Consider the following 18725-nt stretch of genomic DNA (forward strand, 5'->3'; position numbering starts at 1 on the left):
GTGTAAAACCTAAAACTATAAAAATCCTAGAAGAAAACCTAGGAAATACCCTTCAGGACATCAGCCTTGGCAAAGAATTTATTACTAGGTCCTCAAAAGCAACTACGACAAGAACAAAAATTGACAAATAGTGCCTAATTAAATGAAAGAGCTTCTGCACAGCAAAACAAACTATCAACAGAGTAAACAGACAACTTATAGAATGGGAGAAAATATTTTTGCAAACTATGCATCTGACACTGGTCTAATATCCAGAATCTATAAGGAACTTATGTGGGTCTTTTGTTTTGTTTTGTTTTGAGATGGAGTCTCATTTTGTCACCCAGGCTGGGTACAATGGCGTGACCTTGGCTCACTGCAACTTCTGCCTCCCAGGCTCAAGCGATTCTTCTGCGTCAGCCTCCCACATAGCTGGGATTACAGGTGTGCACCACCACATCCGGCTAATTTTTGTATTTTTAGAAAACCCTGTTTTCTAAAACAGGGTTTCACCATGTTGGCCAGGCTGGTCTTGAACTTCTGACCATGGGTGATCCACCTGCCTCAGCCTCCCAAAGTGCTGGGATTACAGGTGTGAACCACTGCACCTGGCCAAGAATCTATAAGGAATTTAAACAACTCAACAAGCAAAAAACAAATCCCATTTAAAAAATGGGCAAAACACAAGGACATTTCTCAAAAGAAGATATACAAGCAACCAACAAACATGAAAAAATGTTCAACATCATTAATCATCAGAGAAATGCAAATCAAACCCACAATGAGATACCATCTCGCACCAGTCAGAATGGCTCTTATTGGTGAGGCTGTAGAGAAAAGAGAATGCTTATACACTGTTGGAGGGAATGTAAATTAGTTCAGCCACTGTGGAAAGCTGTTTGGAGATTTCTCAGAGAACTTAGAACTACCATTCAACCCAGAAATCTCATTACTGGGTATATATCCAAAAGAAAACAAATCGTTCTACCAAAAAGAAACATGCACTCATATGTTCATCACAGCACTATTCACGATAGCAAAGACACAGAATCAATCTAGGTGCCCATCAGTGGTGGATGGAATAAGGAAAACATGGTACTATACCATGGGATACTACATGGAATACTACACAGCCATAAAAAAGAATGAAATCATGTCCTTTGCAACAACATGGATGCAGCTAGAAGCCATCATCCTAAGTAAATTAACACAAGAACAGAAAACCAAATACTGCATGTTCTCACTTATTATTTTTTTTTGAGATGGAGTCTCTCTCTCTGTTGCCCAGGCTGGAGTGCAGTGACACAATCTAGGCTCACTGCAACCTCTGCCTCCTGGATTCAAGTGATTCTTGTGCCTCAGCCTCCCGAGTAGCTGGGACTACAGGCGCACGCCACCACACCCGGGTAATTTTTGTATTTTTAGTAGAGTTGGGGTTTCGCCATGTTGGCCAGGCTGGTCTTGAACTCCTGGCCTCAAGTGATTCGCCTGCTTTGGCCTACCAAAGTGCTGGGATTACAGGCATGAGCCACTGTGTCCAGCCTGCATGTTCTCCCAAAGTGCTGGGATTACAGGTGTGAGCCACTGTGCCCAGGCTACATGTTCTCACTTACAAGTGGAAGCTAAACAATGGGTACTCGTGGACATAAGTACCCTGTTGGATGGCAACAATAGACACCAGGAACTCTTAGAGCAGGGAGGGATGAAGGGGGGCAAGGGTTGATAAACTATTGGATACTATGCGTAGTACCTGGGTGATGGGATCAATTATACACCACACCCCAGCATCATGCAATATACCCAGGTAACAAACCTGCACATGTAGCCCCTGAATCTAAAAGAAAAGTTGAAATAAAAATAGATTTGATACAAAATTAAAAAAAAAAAGAAATGAGGTAGGAATTCTAGTGAGGTGTGAGTGGAGAGGAAGAGAAGCTTTTCTATTTTAAGCTCTTGTATCATTTTCTTTCTTTTTTTACTGATATATAATTCACACTCCATAAAAACAAATGGTGAATTGTATAGTATGTAAATTAAATCTTAATAAAGCTGTTAGGTTCAAAAATATATGTAAGAAGATGAGCATATTGCCTGGCATGTAGTAAGGACTCAATAAATGGTAATAAATTTATTATTGTACCCTTTCCTCTTCCTGTCATTCCAATACTGGCTAGAATCACCTCTAACACTAACACTGTAGAATATGTCAAGCTCATTCCAGGCAGCCCATTTCATGCTAGTGGAGAGTCACAGGTGAGTCCTGAAGGCTAACATCCCAAGACTAAGAGTCTTCCTCCAATACTCAGACAACTAAATATACAACAGAACAGTAACAAAATAATGGTTCCATTTATTGAACACTCACTATGTGCCCAGGTACTGTGCCAGGAACTTTACGACTATTCTCATGAGAACCCTACTAGGCTGTTATATTATTATTCCTATTCATTAAATGAAGAAACTGACACTTAGAGAAGTTATGTATCTTATAAAGTCACACTGGCAGTCACTGACTGAGCTGGAAAGTTCAACTCCAAGGCTTGTAACTCTTTTTCTCTAAGTGATTACATGGCTTTATTATGCTTTCTCTTATTTATGCACATTTTACCCACACTTTACAATTCAAGCATCTTGATTTTCACTGATCTCCCTTTCCTCTATGCCTTCTGTTTACATCAAATCAGTAAACATTTCCTTTTACATAGTCTTGTGTGTTCTCAGATTGTTTCATGTATATTCTCTTAAGTATGGCAGGTTGCTTAATAAACACTTCTTTAGTGAATGGATGTTAAGCTTCCTCAGGCAGGAAACAGGTTCTTGATGGACAGACACTGTGTCTTCAACATGTCTTTATCCTTTATATGGAGAAGGCACTCATGGTCACCTAGGCTGGCTGATGGCTGGAGGACCATCCCCTACTTGAAAATGGTTCTCACAGACATCATGCTTTCTGCCCATGGACTGGAAGTTTTCTCCTTAGGAATAGGACCTCACCTCATTATCACCCCATCCTAGTGTAGCATGGGGGCTCAGAATAGAGCTGATGAATTAAAGACTGGGTCAACACTTATTCCACTGGAGACACCTCAAGGGCAGCCTTCCCACAGGGACCCCCAAGCACATTTTCTCTCACATCCATGAAAGGGAAGGGGCAGACCAGGAAGGATGGCAAGGAACTTGAAGAAGACAGGCTATTGTCCCTGCCTGTGGCCATGACAGTCAGTGCGGCATCCTCTCTGGCTCAGGACCCTTCTTTTTAGTGCAGACCCAGGGGGTGCTTTCCAGAGCCCACATCTCACCTTCACATCACCAAATTCATAACGTGGGGCAAACTCTTAAGAATCTGTTAGTCGGTTATCTACAGACCCATAAAAACTCTGTTTTAACCTCCTCTACTTCCCACCTCTCCTAATTCTCAGAGTAGTGACATGCTCACAAGTATCTAGATTCCCTTAGATTTGTCCTATAAGTACCCTGAGGTCACCCTCTTCCCCCTCCTCCCCCACCCCCATCCTATCCAAAGCAGTATTCTTTGAGCTCCAGGGATCCTCTGGGGCAGGGATGGCAACAAGAAGAAGGTGGCAGCTCTTTGCCTCTCGGCAGCTATGCTACTTGGTTGGTCAAACTTGGTCCCTCTGTGTTCCCCATCTCTACACCTGCTTGCCTCTCCTCTGCCTTTTCTTCAAGATGTTAAAAACTCGCAATAAAAAACAAATACAAAATGCTGTAATTAATAGCCAATTCCAAGCCAACCCAGCATCTCTACTAATAAACCTCAACACTTGCAAAAAGAACAATAAATTCTGCCCCTCTCTGGTTCTGAGGTGGTCTCTTTTATATAGTCTGTGTGTGTGTATGTATGTGGGTAAGTGTGTCTACATATATATTTATTTTCCTTTATTTCCCATCCAGGGAGGGGCAGAATAATGAACTGCGTGCGTCAGGGAAGATGAATCTGAGATACTAGGGAGCAGTGCAGTAAAAAGATTAAAGTGTTATTATTGTTGGGTTTTTTTCCCCCATGGTCCATTGTGACAGCTCGACCGTCATCTGTAAAAAATGTCTCAGCGAGAGATAATCATCGGAAACTCAATAAAGCGTCAGGGGGAGCCTCAGCCCCTATCAATCACTAGGTGCCTGGAAAATTTCAGCCCTCTGTCTCCCTTCCTGCTATCCATATAAATGTCTCTAATATATTTTGTGTGGTGTGTGGGACCCGTCCCTGATTTGGAACTTTTGATGAAAAAATATTTATACACAAAATATGTAAATCAGTTAAAAATCATAAGACTAGCTCTTTGCCACCCAATCTTATTTTTTCTTATTTTTATAAATGCATCAAATTTATTCTGTTTAATAAAACATGTCAACTAGTCTATCTCTCTCTTCTAGGACACAGACAGACACAGACACACACACACACACACACAGTTTGGAGGGCTAAAAGGATGGAAGTAATTAACCTAACTGGCTGATTCATTTAATCATGCAGGTGGCCAAAATGTATCCTGGTAACTCTACGGTGGCCAGAACCAGCACTATGGAGAAATGACATGTAGAAACATTGGCCATGGAGTGTGACAAGGCTCTGAGTGAGCCTGGACAAGGATGAGGAAGGGGCTGTGACATTATTAAAAATAATAAATTGCCCACACAGCTTTTGGCCTGGCAGATTCTCCCAAGCCTTTGGACAAGCCAGAGATCTGAGCTGACTAAGCTGGGGGCACATGCAGGCTGATATGGTTGCTGGGTCTTATACAAGAGCAGGAGGCAGTTCTGCTGGCATTTGACATCCTCACTCTGCCTTAGTTTCCTTTAGTATCTGCATCATAGGGTTACTGTGAATACAAAGTAAGTATCAATCAATATTATCTGCAATCCTTGCAGCTATCATCATCATCGTCATCTCATTATCACCTCCCTCTGCTTCTCTACCCTGGAAGGAATCAGTTCCTGCAGTGCCCTCTCCTTTAGGACCTTCAAGGCTCTTCTCTGTCTAAAGGATAAAGTCCAAGAGTCTTGATCTGGTCCTATTCTACTAATGTTGCATCTTTATTGCTCATTACTCTCTAAGATGAATCTTCTGCTGTGTCCCTGCTTCACCCTAACATGTTCACCTATCAGAGTGAAACATAATTTTTCTGTTTCTCATATCTGAGTGGTTTTTTTGTTTTTTGAGACAGGGTCTTGCTCTGTCACCCAGGCTGGAGTGCAGTGGCGTGATCATGGCTTATGGCAGCCTTGACCTCCTGGGCTCAGGCAATCCTCCTGTCTCAGCCTCCTGAGTAGCTGGGACCACAGGCACAACCCACTACACCTGGCTAATTAAAATATATATATATTGGGCAGGGCGTGGTGGCTCATTACTAATCCTGGCACTTTGGGAGGCCAAGGTGGGCAGATTGCCTGAGCTCAGGAGTTCAAGACCAGCCTGGGCAACATGGTGAAACCCTGTCTCTACTAAAATCAAAAAATTTGCCAGGCATGGTGGCACTTGCCTGTAATCCCAACTACTCAGGAGGCTGAGGTATAGGAATTGCTTGAACCCAGGAGGCGGAGGTTGCAGAGAGCTGAGATCATGCCACTCACTGTACTCCAGCCTGGGCAACACAGCAAGACTCTGTCTCAAAAATAAAATAAAATAAAATAAAGTTGTGTAGAGATGGGGTCTCACAATGTTGCCCAGGCTGGTCTTGAACTCCTGGGCTCAAGCAGTCCTCCTGCTTCAGCCTCCCAAAGTCTTGGGATTATAGGCATGAGCCACCACGCTCGACCACTCTATGTTTTGAATACAGCACACCCCTTCTCTACTCACATTCAATTGCACTCACCTGTCAACCCTCCATACAGCTGTCCAAAACCTTCCTATACTCTGAGGCTCAAATGTCATTTTATTTCCTTGACTTCTTCAGCCAAAGATTCTCTTCTCTGAGCTCTGATAGTCCTTGTTATCTGTACCTCTGACTGGACCCTTTGTCAAATATTGTCCTGGTAATGTCTTACATCTTTATTATTACTAATTATTGTTCTTGCGAGCATCTTACATTTGCACAATGCCTTGTATTTTCTCAAGCGCTTTCATAAGTACTCCAATTTGGGCCTTAAAATAAGCCTATGGTGTAGGAAATATTATTCTCTACAGATGCGAAAATCAAGCTCAGAGTGAAAAAGAATTGCCAAGGTCACAAAGTTAGGTAATGGCTAAGCCATTCCTTGGACTCTAAATAATATTTGGCTCTTTGAGGGTAATAGTTTGCTACCAGAGAAAAGCATTTGGAAGGCCGTGTCAAAGACTGACATTCCGTTAAGAATATAATCGGAGGAGGATGTAGAAACACAGGTTTACATTCTAGGGTTTAGGTTAGGGGTAAATGTACTATACTGCCTCCCAATAACCTTTATTTTACAAATAAGGAGACAATGCCTCTGGCAGATATAGAAAATTGCTCCAGGTGTCAGAGCTATTAAGTGTTCTGCACACATATAATACCATGGCTTAAACACATAGCCTCTCTAGGAGTGAAGCTTAAAGTGGCAAAATAAGATCTCTGGTACGGAGGCGAAGGCCCAGATAAGTTTTTTAAGCAGTTCAAGCACAACACCACAACTAATACCTGTAGTCTAGATCATGCTTCCCAAAGGGTAGGAGCCTATTATTAGAAATGCAAAACCTCGGGTCCCACGCCAGACATACTCAATCAGAATCTCTGAGGGTAGGGTCCAGGAACCTGTGTTTTAACAAGCTCTCTAGGGGATTCTTATTTCCTTGGGAGCCTTATTATTCTCATCTGAGTTTTTGCTCTCCAAGAGCATGCATTCTCTCTGCTATGCTTGGGTTAGGCTGGGCACACAGTGGGTGCTGGGTAGTTAACTTATACTGAGTAAAAGAGATAGTCAGATGAGACCATCCTTGGCATGTCCTGGGGAGGGGGAGAAATATTATACAGAGCAGTTCCATTACCGCCAGCGGGGAGTCCTAGCCATCTCCTGAACTCCAGGGCACTTGTCCACTGGTTTGTGATGTGCCGGCTTGCACCATCCTGTCCCCCATCTGAAGACACAGAGATGGGGAGGTCAGCTGGAGCAGGCCAGGTCCTGCAGGCCCTGGAGCTGTGGGAAGGGGCACTCAGGCTGGTGGGGTTATTCCAAGCCCTCTACCCCCAGAAGGGCCCTATGCCAACCCAGCTTCTGCCCCACTCATCTTTATTCAGCTGCCACTTGGAGCTGAGAAGAGAAACTGATTTATAGCCTGCTCTGGCTGCATTTCTGCCGTGTTTTATTGTTTTAATTGTACATATGAGAGGCACTCAAAATGCTTGCTTGCATTTCTGACAGCCCCAGACACCCAATGTTTATAACAGTTACTTATAAGCAGCCAGCGGCATCCCCGGCTGGGCGACTTGTTTACTGTTACCACTAATTTATTATCTCCTCCATCTGAGGATTAGGGCCCCCACCCATCAGCCAGCCACAAGTGGAACACTCCTGGAGTGGGCATGGGTAGGGCTCAAGGCACTGAATGGAATGTGGTCGAGATCAGGGAATAGGTTGGCAAAGGAACAGCCATGATCCTCGTACTTCTCTCTACATTTATTCCATCTCACAGACATTCTAAGCTGTGCCCTCTGCTTTTTTATTTTTCCCCATCCTCTTCATCCTCCAAAGCCCAACTCAAATCCCACTTCTTTCAAGAATATCACATTGGGTGCAGTGGCTTACCCCTGTAATGCCAGCACTTTGGGAGGCCAAGGTGGGTGGATCACCTGAGGTCTGGAGTTAATGACCAGCCTGGCCAACACGGGGAAACTCCATCTCTACTAAAAGTATTAGTAAAATAAAAATAAAAATTAGCCGGGCATGGTGGTGGCGCCAGTAATCCCAGTTACTTGGGAGGCTGAGGCAGGAGAATCGCCTGAACCCAGGAGGCAGAGGTTACAGTGAGCCGAGATCATGTCATTGCACTCCAGCCTGGGTAACAAGAACGAAACTCTGTCTCAAAAAAAAAAAAAAAAAAAAAGAATATTACTTGCTCTGATAGTGAGCCTAGAGCTTATAGAACATTAGAAATCACATGGCTGACAGGGGCATGGGAGGCCAGATAATCCAATGACCCATGGCAAGAATCCCCTTTGCAGAATCCATGATGGGCAGACATCTCAGCTGTTAGTACCCCTTGAGTGGTGAGTTGCTCAGTACCTCCTAGGCAGGCTTCCTGCTTTACACTTTGCCAAAACCCACCTCCATAGAGAAATTCTTCATTAAATGTCACTGTGCTTTAAATATATATGATTATCTCTAATCATCCTAACAACCCTATAAGATGGGTATTGTTGTTACTATGTTACAGATGAGAAAATTGAAATTCAGAGACTTTAAGTCATTTACTCAAGATCACACATCTAGTAATAGAGCTTAGATGAATCATTCAGATATCTGGTATTGAAGCCCAATCTTTCTCTAGGACACCAATGTGCCTCTGAAGATGCCACTCTGAGGGCTGGAGGGAAAGCAAAGAACAATCAGGCCAACAAGATTTCCATACCAAGCATCCTTGGGTTACCTGAACCAGTAAGACTGCCCTCTACCCAGAAACACCAACTTTGACAAAAGTGGACCCAGCTAAGTAGGCTTCTTGCTAAAGAGCAAAAGCTCACATGACACGGGAGAAGAGTGTCACTAGGAATGGCATAACCAAAGACAAAGTCTCAGCAAGGATGGCAAAGAAGTTTCTTTCCTCCCTAGGCTGTGTCTGTTCTTAGCAGGTAAAACAAATACAAAGCATCTTTGATACCCTTTAGTTTTCTTGCCTGGATCCTTTTTCCTGCTCACACCTTAAATGCTGGTATCCTGAGTAAAGGACTTGTCCTCCTACCACCCCCTCACTTTAAATCCTTTCTTTGGGCAATTTCGGTCACATCCATTGTTTTAACTCCCAAGGAAATGGAAAATACTCCTAAATCCCTATCTCCTGCCAAACTACTCCTTTGAGCTCTCCAGACCCACATATCTAACTATTCCCTCAAATTGGAAACTGAGGTGTCACCATGCATACCTCCTTTTCCATCAATTCTCACAATCCACTGAGTACTCAATCTTCTAATATTCTGTTAATATCTATTTACTCTATTCCCAAAGATCACCTTTAGGAATCTCCAGATACTTTAAATGTATTTTTGGAGGACAGGAGCATAGCTTCTTACAGATTCCCAAAGGAGTCCATTATCCCTAAAAAGTCAAGAACCATTGCTAACCTTTCCCCTCCAATTCCTCCTCCACCCTGTCAGAATGGTCCATCTAAAATGCAAGTGTGAATTCGACATTGCCCTGCTTAAAATCCTTTAATGGCCTTAGAATAGAGAATGAGCTCCCTAGAACTGCCTTACAAGGTCCTTCCTATGTGTAGCCTTCTTCACTCTCCGGCCTTATTTCTTGTTATTCTCCTCAATCCTGCAACAGATGGTTCCACCTGCTGTCACTCCCTAACCCCCACCCAACACCTCTGCATAGACTGTTCCCTCTGCCTGGAAGGTCCATCCCTCTTAGCCTTCCTGGCAATCTCCAACTCATCCTTAAGACCCAATTCAAGGTCACTTACCCTGTGACACTTCCCAGACACCAGCCTGCTCACTTCTCAGGTAGAGCTCACCACTATTTACAGCAGTGCTGCCTACATACTTTGTGCAGCTACCATTGCATTTATCACTCTGCGTTGTGATTCCTTGTTTACAGGCTTGTCTCTGTAAATGATTGGGAGCACTGATGAGGGGCTCGACTATGTATAATCATTTATATAATCCCAGCAACTGGCAGAGTGCCTGACACTCGGTAAGAACATGCTGAATTATGCATAAATGAAACTAATAAGCAATTACAACTGTAGAGCACTTTACAATCCACACATCACATATTTTATCTCTTGATATTCACAACAATACTGATACGGAAGAAAAGGAATGTATCACTGGAGGTTAGAGAGGTCCTGCCAAAGCCACAAACTACACCTTCCTTCAGTACTAACTGCAGGCCAAGGGCCACAAAAATATCTATTAGAAATTTAGTGAACTTCATGGACTTGGCACTGACTCCATAGTCTAATATAACAGCAAAGTTCTGCCCAACTTTCCTGAGCTTGTGAACTTCCTGTGAATTTGCCTAGACACACGCGAAGGAAAGGCAATTACACCTCTTGTTTTACTCTACCTTCCTTACCCATCCCTATAAGTCAGGTAATTTTTCATGCAAAAGTCAATCCAATACAAAAATAAGAGAACTACAGGATTCTTTTGTTTCTATTTCATCCATGAGAATGAGTCAGGGCTGGGTATGGTGCCTTGCATACAATTAGCAGTCAATATATATTGGTTGAATGGCTAAAAAAATGAGGTTTCCTTAAATGGAAAAAGGAAAGACATGGTTAAGACGAAGCCAAAAGCTTAGGCTGATGAGAGAGAAGAGCCCTGAGAAGATTCTAAAGAACTATCACTATCCAGGTCCAAGTCAGAATGTTCAGTGCACCAAGTTGGACGGCAGAGCACATCCAAACTGATACACCCAGGAAAATAAAGCCAGCTGCCAGAAAACTGTGGCGGACAAAGGTAGTCTAAAATTATTAAAAAAAAAAAAAAGGTAGAGAGATCTTGCAAGCCACAATGAGTTTATTAATGATTCCTGACAAACTTCTAGGATGTTATTCTTATTATTTAACAGTTGTTTGTTTTTGTTTTTGTTTTGAGACAGGGTCTTGCTCTGTCACCCAGGCTGTAATGCAGTGGCGTGATCTCAGCTCACTGCAACCTCTGCCTCCCGGGTTCAAGTGATTCTCGTGCCTCAGCCTCCTGAGTAGCTGGGACTACAGGCATGCGCCACCACGCCCTGCTAAGTTTTGTATTTTTAGTAGAAATGGGGTTTTGCCATGTTGGCCAGGCTGGTCTCGAACTCCTAGCCTCATGTGATCTGCTTGCCTCGGCCTCCCAATGTGCTGGGACTACAGGCGTGAGCCACGGTGCCCAGCGCTTTGTAACAGTTCTTAAACACTTGGTAATTACTGGGTACCAGTATGGGTTCCCTAAGAACAATAAATCAACATGCTAGAATAACCTGATTTCCTTTTTTGGAAAGGGTTATTAGACAGGAAAATAAGACAAATGCTAGAAACATTTTAATTTTAGCAAGAAATATGGGGAAAAAGCTCTTAAAATTTTGTGAACAAAGCAAAGGAATGGAGGATGGAAAACAATGAAGGCTGGTAGAATTACACCTGAGAATGCTGAATAATGCATCAAAATTATCCGGACCATGTGCTCTAGGACTCTGTATTTAATAAAGTCCTTATAAACATTTTAATCCAAGTAAGAACATGACGTCAGGGGATCTTGTCTGTCTAACTCATCAGTGCTTAAAACACTACCTGGTATACAGGAATGTGATCAATAAATACTTTTGAATAAATAAGTGAATCCACAGGAAGCCTACTACTAAATTTGCAGATCATATGAAATAAGAAGAGATAGTTAATATTTTAATTGTTATTTCATAAGGGGACATGATAGCCTTTTCAAATATTTTTTTGTCTATCTCTCCCTATCTACCTACCTACCCAGAATGTAGGCTGTCTGGCATAAGAGTTAAAAATAATCCAGAGGTTGACCAGGAAAAAGAAAAAAAAAGAAAAAAGAAAAGAAAGGGAAGCGAAGGGGAAGGGAAGGGGAAGAGGAAGGAAGGAAGGAAGGAAAAACAAAGAAAAAGAAATTATGTAACCTTGAACTAGGAATGCAAAAAAAAAATTATGTAGAGCAGGGTTGGCAAACTACAGCGTCTGGGCCAAATCCAGCCTGCTGTGTGTTTTTATAAATAACGTTTTATTGAAACATATCCACATCATTTTGTTTGTGTATTGTTTGTGGCTGCTTCTGTATCACAATGGTCAAGGTAAGTAGTCACAACTGAGATCAACTGGCCCACAAAGCTTAAATGTTTACTATCTGGCTCTTTCTAGAAAGTTTGCTGACTACTGATCTACAGTGTTGAATGTGAGTATCACCCTGGAGGTTACCATTAAAATACAAAGCTACAAAACATGAATGTACATCGTGGAGATCAGTGTGACAGCAGAAGTTGGACTAGATGGCTTCATAGCTCTCAGATTCTATAAAATAAAAAAAGTTTATAAAATAAAAAAAGTTTTATAAAATAAAAAAATCCCTGCTAGAATCCTGACAGCAGATAAGAAGGCACTCAAAAGAATCCCCCCTGTCTACCTGGCCCTGCCCTCTCAACAAATGCTCCACCTTGCTTTTTGGTGAGAGCACCTGTATTAGTTCGTTTTCATGATGCTGATAAAGACATACCTGAAACTGGGAACAAAAAGAGGTTTAATTGGACTTACAGTTCCACATGGCCGGGGAGGCCTCAGAATCATGGCAGGAGGTAAAAGGCACTTCTTACATGGCAGCGGCAAGAGAAAAATGAGGACGAAGCAAAAATGGGAAACCCCTAGTAAACCCATCAGATCTCATGAGACTTACTCACTATCACAAGAATAGCATGGGAAAGACTGGCCCCCATGATTCAATTACCTCTCCCTAGGTCCCTCCCACAACATGTGGGAATTCTGGGAGATACAATTCAAGTTGAGATTTGAATAGGGACACAGCCAAACCATATCAGCACCTAAACTGAAGACAGAGCTGAGCACTGCAATGCTGTGCCTGAATAAGAAGAGGATAGCCCATAAGCTGAGTCCCCACATATCAGGCTGCAAATAGAGGGCAAGGTGGTACTCATGAAATTCTCTGTTTAAAACATAAACACAATTCCTCCGGCTCAGTGGGGAATCCAAGGACACAAAGATCATGGCCTGCACATGAGGAGGAGAGAAAGGACATATGGGTAGATGAGAGTTCAAATAACCATACAAGAGGCCAAGATCTAGAGAACATTCAAAAGAACAGCTGAGGGCAGGTTGCAATTATTGTCAAGGTCAGGGAAGCCTTTGTGGAGGATCTAGCCTTAGCAATGGAGCCTTAAGAGAAGGACCAGGTTTAGAGAGGTGGAAGGAAAGGGAGAGGGTAACTTCACACTTTACCTGGGCAGCAATGCCTTAATGCTCTTGGACACTCCTCTCATGCCACTGATTTGAGAAACCTTCTCCCCGGGGCAGCAACAACACCGCTACTCTGAGTTACCACATACCACGTCAGTCTGGCAGCCTTACAGCTCTGAAGGCTGAGCACATTGCTCCCCTTGGCTGAATTTCCCCCAAGGTCAATATTCTGGCTCTCAGGCAGTCAGAGAGGCTGTCTGTCCTCCTGGCATCACTGCTAACACTAAAGCAGCCACTGCTCAGCCACCCTGCTGCTGGCAATCTCAGAGAGATTGCAGCCTCTGTGAATGATCCAGGACAAGGGGAAAGCAGTGGCGACAGTGTGGATAAACAAAAGCTCAAATGTAAAATACTCATTTCTGACCGCAGCCAAAGCAACCAGCTGTTTTTTTCAATCCCACTTTGGAAGAAGTACTCACCAGACACAACATAAACTGACTTGCTGAGGTACCCTCCAACAGACACATGATCGAGCCCTAGTGCAAACCCAAACACCCACCTTGGACATTCAATCCCCAAGACTCATCCCAGAGGCTCTTCATTCTGAAGTTCAAACCACCACCAACACAACATCCCAGACATCCCAGAGGAGGCACTGATGATGACCTCATTTTATGAGGATAGACATCAAAGCACAGAGAAGGTCCACTGTTTGTCCTGGATCATAGAGTAAGTTGAGGGGACAGTCCCAGAGACAGGATTGCATTTTACATTTAGGAGGGGGGAAAAGCAGTATTCAGAGTAGTAGTATTTAGGGACTTCTGAGACTGAGGAATCCAGTGAGGCTGTTGTCTAGTTCTGGGGCAGGAATGGGGCAAGGTAAGTCTGCAGGAAACAGGAGACGAACAAATCCACATTCCATGCAGTTGCCTTAATTATTTTACTGAAATCTGCTCCTTTGTCCACTCATCTGCGGCTCTCCAGGCTGAAGCACTTCAGGAAAACACCAGTTGAAATGTACTTCCTACCCGCAATTAGGTCATGAAATCAGCCTCTATTTCTTTCCCCAAGACTTCTTTTGAAGTGACATAAAGTTAGAGCCAGGGGACTGTGAAAGGCAGCTGTTCCAAGCCCTTTGGGGTCTCCATGAGTCCACAGAGGTAAAGAACATGCAGGCTGTCACTCTGAGTTGCTGGTAGAGCTGACACCACAGAGCAAGGCTGTATGAAAGCCACAAGAGGAGAGCTCTCAGAGAAGCAGGACAGCCCACACTTACCTTCCAAAGAATGGATTCCCTGTTCCTTGGCAGTCTTGTAAACACTGCTGAAATCATCTCCAAGGTTTGGATCTGCCCCAGCAGCAAGCAGGACCTGTACCACACTAGAAGAAATCACAAAGACAGAAGTGTCAAAAGCAAGAAAGGCCCAGGAGGTACAGACCCAGATCCGGAAGCATGTTTGGGCATTGGAGCTGTCTCTGCTCATGTGAGTGATACGGTGGGAAAAAAACCATGAACTCTGGGAGTGTAAAAGACAGGGATAGGAAAGACTGGGACAGGAGATCTTAGCCGGGTGCAGTGACTAATGACTGTAATCCCAGCACTTTGGGAGAATTACTTGAGTCCGGGAGTTCAAGACCAGTTTGGGCAACATAGTGAAACTTCATTTAAAAAAAAAAAAAAAAAAAGGCAGCAGCCTCTGAAACTTATCAGCTGAGAAGCTTGGGACAAGTTACTTAACACCTTTCTAAGGCCCAGTTTCCACAATTATAAAATACAAACTGTTTATCCAACAATTACTTATCAAATGCCTACCATGTTCTAGTCCCTGTTTTAGGTGCTGAGGTCTGTGACCTCAAGAAGCTAGGGCCAGTCTGCTGAGAAAAACAATAATTAAGTATAAAGCTACAGCTCAAAGTGTAATAAAGGTTACGACAGGAGAAACGTGCAGCATACCAAGAAACAGGATCAAGAAAGCCCTTACGGCATCAGCAAGACATCAGAACAGGACTCTCCAGCACTTGCTCCCCAGCAGAAACATCAATTTGAACAATTATCCACATGCAAAAATACATTCACAAGAGCTAAGTAAACCAAATGAGAGATTATAGCACCTGGGCGTAGCACAGAGGTAAAGAAAAGATTACCTACAGAGGGTAGGAAGACAGTTTCCTCTTACCCATATCACCCCTCCCCCAACTCCAGGCGGTACACATGGAGAGACATATACTCATGGGGGAAGGAGAGGGAAGTGAGGGCTGGACTTTGCCTTGGACCCTGAAACCAGGCCCACTCCAGTAAAACTCAGTGCCTGGAAGGCTCCCAAACTCCGGGCTGATACCCTCAGACTAAGCCTCTAGGCTTGCCCTGGTGCCAGGCCATACCCCATAGCCCCAGGCTCCAGATCTGCCTCCTAGCCAGACTGACCTTAGCAGCCCGACTCTGGCCCTAGTGCCAGGCCAGCCCCAGCAGTCATGGACTCTGGGCCCACCTTAACACGAGCCCAGCCCCTACAGACTCAGGCTTCAGGCCCGCCTTGCAGATTCAATCTCCAGGCCCATCCTAGTACCAGGGCAGCCTTGGTGGCCCAGGGCTCTAGACTCCCCCCAGAACCGGCTGGCGCATGAATCCAGGCTTCAAGTCTGCCCTAGCACTGGGTCGGCCTGACAGCCTTAGTTATCAGGCCTACACCAGCAGACCCAGCCTCCAGGTCCACCCCAGGCTCCAGCCCAGCCCACAGCCAAGTTAGTCCACACAGCTCAGAGCTTTAGGCCTGCCCTAGCACCAGGTCAGTACCCCTGGCCTTAGGCACTGGGCCAGCACCTGTGGACACAGGCTCTAGGCCTGCTTAGTTTCACACCAGTCCCTGTGGCCCCACACTCCAGACCAGCTCTAGCAGCCCCCAGGCCCATCCCAGTAGACCCAGTACTGAGCTGGCTCCCACAAATCCAGACTCCAGGATAGCCCCCATGGACCCAGGTCCCAGGCTGGCCCTCATTGCTCTAGTACCCAGGCTAGCCCTCACAGACCTACCCTCTGGGGCAGCACCTGCACATCCAGGCTCTAGACCATCACCCACAGACCCAGGCTCCGTGCCAGCCCAGGAATAGGCCAGGCCAGGCTCCAGGCCAGTCCCCATGCCGCAGACTTCAGTGAACCCAAAGTCTAGGCCTGCTCCAGCAGACTCAAGGTCCAGACCTACTCCAACAGATGCCAGTAACAGCCTGGCCCCCATGGGCTGAGACTCCAGGACTATCCCTGTATACCCACGTTCCAGGCCAGCCCTTGTGGACCCAGGGCCCAGGCCCAACCCCCATAAACTCAGGCTCCAAGTCTGCCCCAGTACCAGACTAACCCCTGTGGACTTAGGCTCCAGGCCCGTCCACATGGATGCAGGCACCAAGTCAATCCCAATGACTAACCATTCCCTGCAGATTCAGGCTCAAGGCCCATGCCATCCAAGGTCAGTCCCTGTGCACTTAGGCTTCAGGCTGGCCCCCGCAGATACAGGCTCTAAGCCCACCCCTGTGGTCCCAATCAGTAGGTCCACTCCAGTGGGCCCAGGCTCCAAGCTCAACCCTAAGAACCCAGGCACCAGGCCCACTCACCTGCTGACCCAGGCACCAGGCCAGCCTGCCTAAGGACTCCAACACCAAGCTCATTCATGAACCACACAAGATGGCCTGCCCAGAATCTCTGGACAGGCTGAATGGTGAAGGGCTTTCTCAGGCAAAGCCAATCTGCAAAGCCTGGATAAGTTCCTACTTTTTCACATGCTCAGACACCAAAGCATGGCCACAAGAATCAAGAACAATCAGGGAAACTTGATCCCACCCAAAGAACAAAATAAAGGATCAGTAACCAACCCTAAAGAAATGGATATTCATGACCTGCCTCACAAATAATTAAAAATAATTGTTTTAAGAAAGTTTAGCAAACATTAAGAAAATATAGAGAAACAATTGAACAAAATCGGGAAAACAATAAATATCCCAAACAAATTTAAGAGATTGAAATTATTTTTTTTAAAAACATCAAAAGAAATCCTGGAGCTGAAAAATATAATCAATTAAATGAAACTGCAACATAGAGCATCAACAGCAGAACTGATCAAGCAGAAGACAGAATATGTGAACTCAAAAATCAGTTATTTGAAAATAGGAAGGCCAATGGTTTCCAATAAGATTCAGTCCAAAAAAGACTACACCAAGACATATTATAATCAAACTATCAAAAATTAAAGACAGGCTGGGCACGGTGGCTCACGCCTGTAATCCCAGCACTTTGGGAGGCCGAGGCGGGCAGATCATGAGGTCAGGAGATCGAGACCATCCTGGCTAACACAGTGAAACCCCGTCTCTACTAAAAAATACAAAAAAAAAATTAGCCGGGCATGGTGGCGGGCGCCTGTAGTCCCAGCTACTTGGGAGGCTGAGGCAGGAGAATGGCGTGAACTCAGGAGGCGGAGCTTGCAGTGAGCCAAGATCACAGCACTGCACTCCAGCCTGGGCGACAGAGCAAGACCCCGTCTCAAAAAAAAAAAAAAAAATTAAAGATAAAGAAGGATTCTGAAAGCAGTAAGAGAAAAAAAGCAAGTAATATATAAGGGACTTCCAATAAGGCTAACAGTGGATTTCACATTATAAACCTTATAGGCCAGGAGAGAACGGGATGATAGATTCAAAATGCTGAATGAAAAAAAAACCTGCCAACTAAGACTATATCCAGCAAAACTCTTCTTCAGAAATCAAGGAAAGATAAAGACTTTCCCAGAGAAAGTCTTATATTTCTTAGACAGGTCTGATGGTAATAAATTTATAAGAAATGCTAAGGAGAGTGCTTCATGTTGAAAGAAAAGGATGCTAACTAGCAACACAAAAACAAGAAAGTATAAAACTCACTGGAAGCCTGAGAAACATGCTGAAACCCCATCTCTAACAAAAACAGACAGACAAACAAATACAAACATTAGCCAGGCGTCGTGTCACATGCCAGTAGTCTCATATACTCGGGAGGCTGAGGTAGGAAAATCACTTGAGCTTGGGGGGCAGAGATTGTAGTGAGCTGAGATCAACCATTGCACTCCAGCCTGGGTGACAGAATGAGACCCTATCTCAAAACAAACAAACAAAACACCCCAAAAACCTCACTGGTAATGGTAAGTACATAGTTAAATTCAGAATACTATGATACTGTAAATGGTGGTAAGTAAATCACTTTTATCTTTAGTATTAAGGTCAAAATACAAAACTGCTAAAAATAATAATAGCTACAATAATTTGTTAAGGGATATATAATACAAAAATATGTAAATTGTGACACTAAAAATACAGAATATGTTTGTGGCGGGTATGGAATAAAAGCATAAAGTAACCACAAAGTAAAACCTAAAGTAGATTCATAAAAGGCAAAAAGTAAGGAATATAAGTATACTACTAAAGAAAATCACCTAATCACAAAGGAAGACGGCAAGAGAGGAAGAGGAACAATGGATCTACAAAACAACCAGAAAACAACAAAACGTCAGAAGTTAGTCCTCACTGATCAATAATTGCCTTGAATGTAAATGGATTAAAAAGAGTAAGACCCTACTGTATGTTACCTACAAGAGACTCACTTTACCTATAAGGACACACATAGACTAAATATGAAGGAACGGAAAAAGATATGGCATGCAAATGGGAACCAAAAGAGAGCAGAGGTACC

At 44.1% G+C, this 18725-nt stretch overlaps 1 protein-coding gene across 3 annotated transcripts in view; it reads right to left on the bottom strand.

Annotated features, from left to right (window-relative positions):
- CLPB (ClpB family mitochondrial disaggregase) overlaps window positions 1-18725 on the bottom strand; it is a 143259-nt gene that overhangs the window by 72461 nt on the left and 52073 nt on the right. For 2 of the 3 annotated variants that reach the window (XM_054440797.2, XM_054440801.2), the window contains 2 exons: window positions 14298-14401; window positions 6941-7030 (listed from right to left, as the gene is read on the bottom strand). In XM_054440797.2, coding sequence (XP_054296772.1) covers window positions 6941-7030; window positions 14298-14401 — 194 coding nt within the window. The remainder of the gene's footprint in view (window positions 1-6940; window positions 7031-14297; window positions 14402-18725) is intronic. The other variant, XM_054440799.2, reaches the window with a different exon arrangement.

The sequence above is a fragment of the Pongo pygmaeus genome, chromosome 9, assembly GCF_028885625.2.
Source record: "Pongo pygmaeus isolate AG05252 chromosome 9, NHGRI_mPonPyg2-v2.0_pri, whole genome shotgun sequence".
Classification (NCBI taxonomy): Eukaryota; Metazoa; Chordata; class Mammalia; order Primates; family Hominidae; genus Pongo; species Pongo pygmaeus.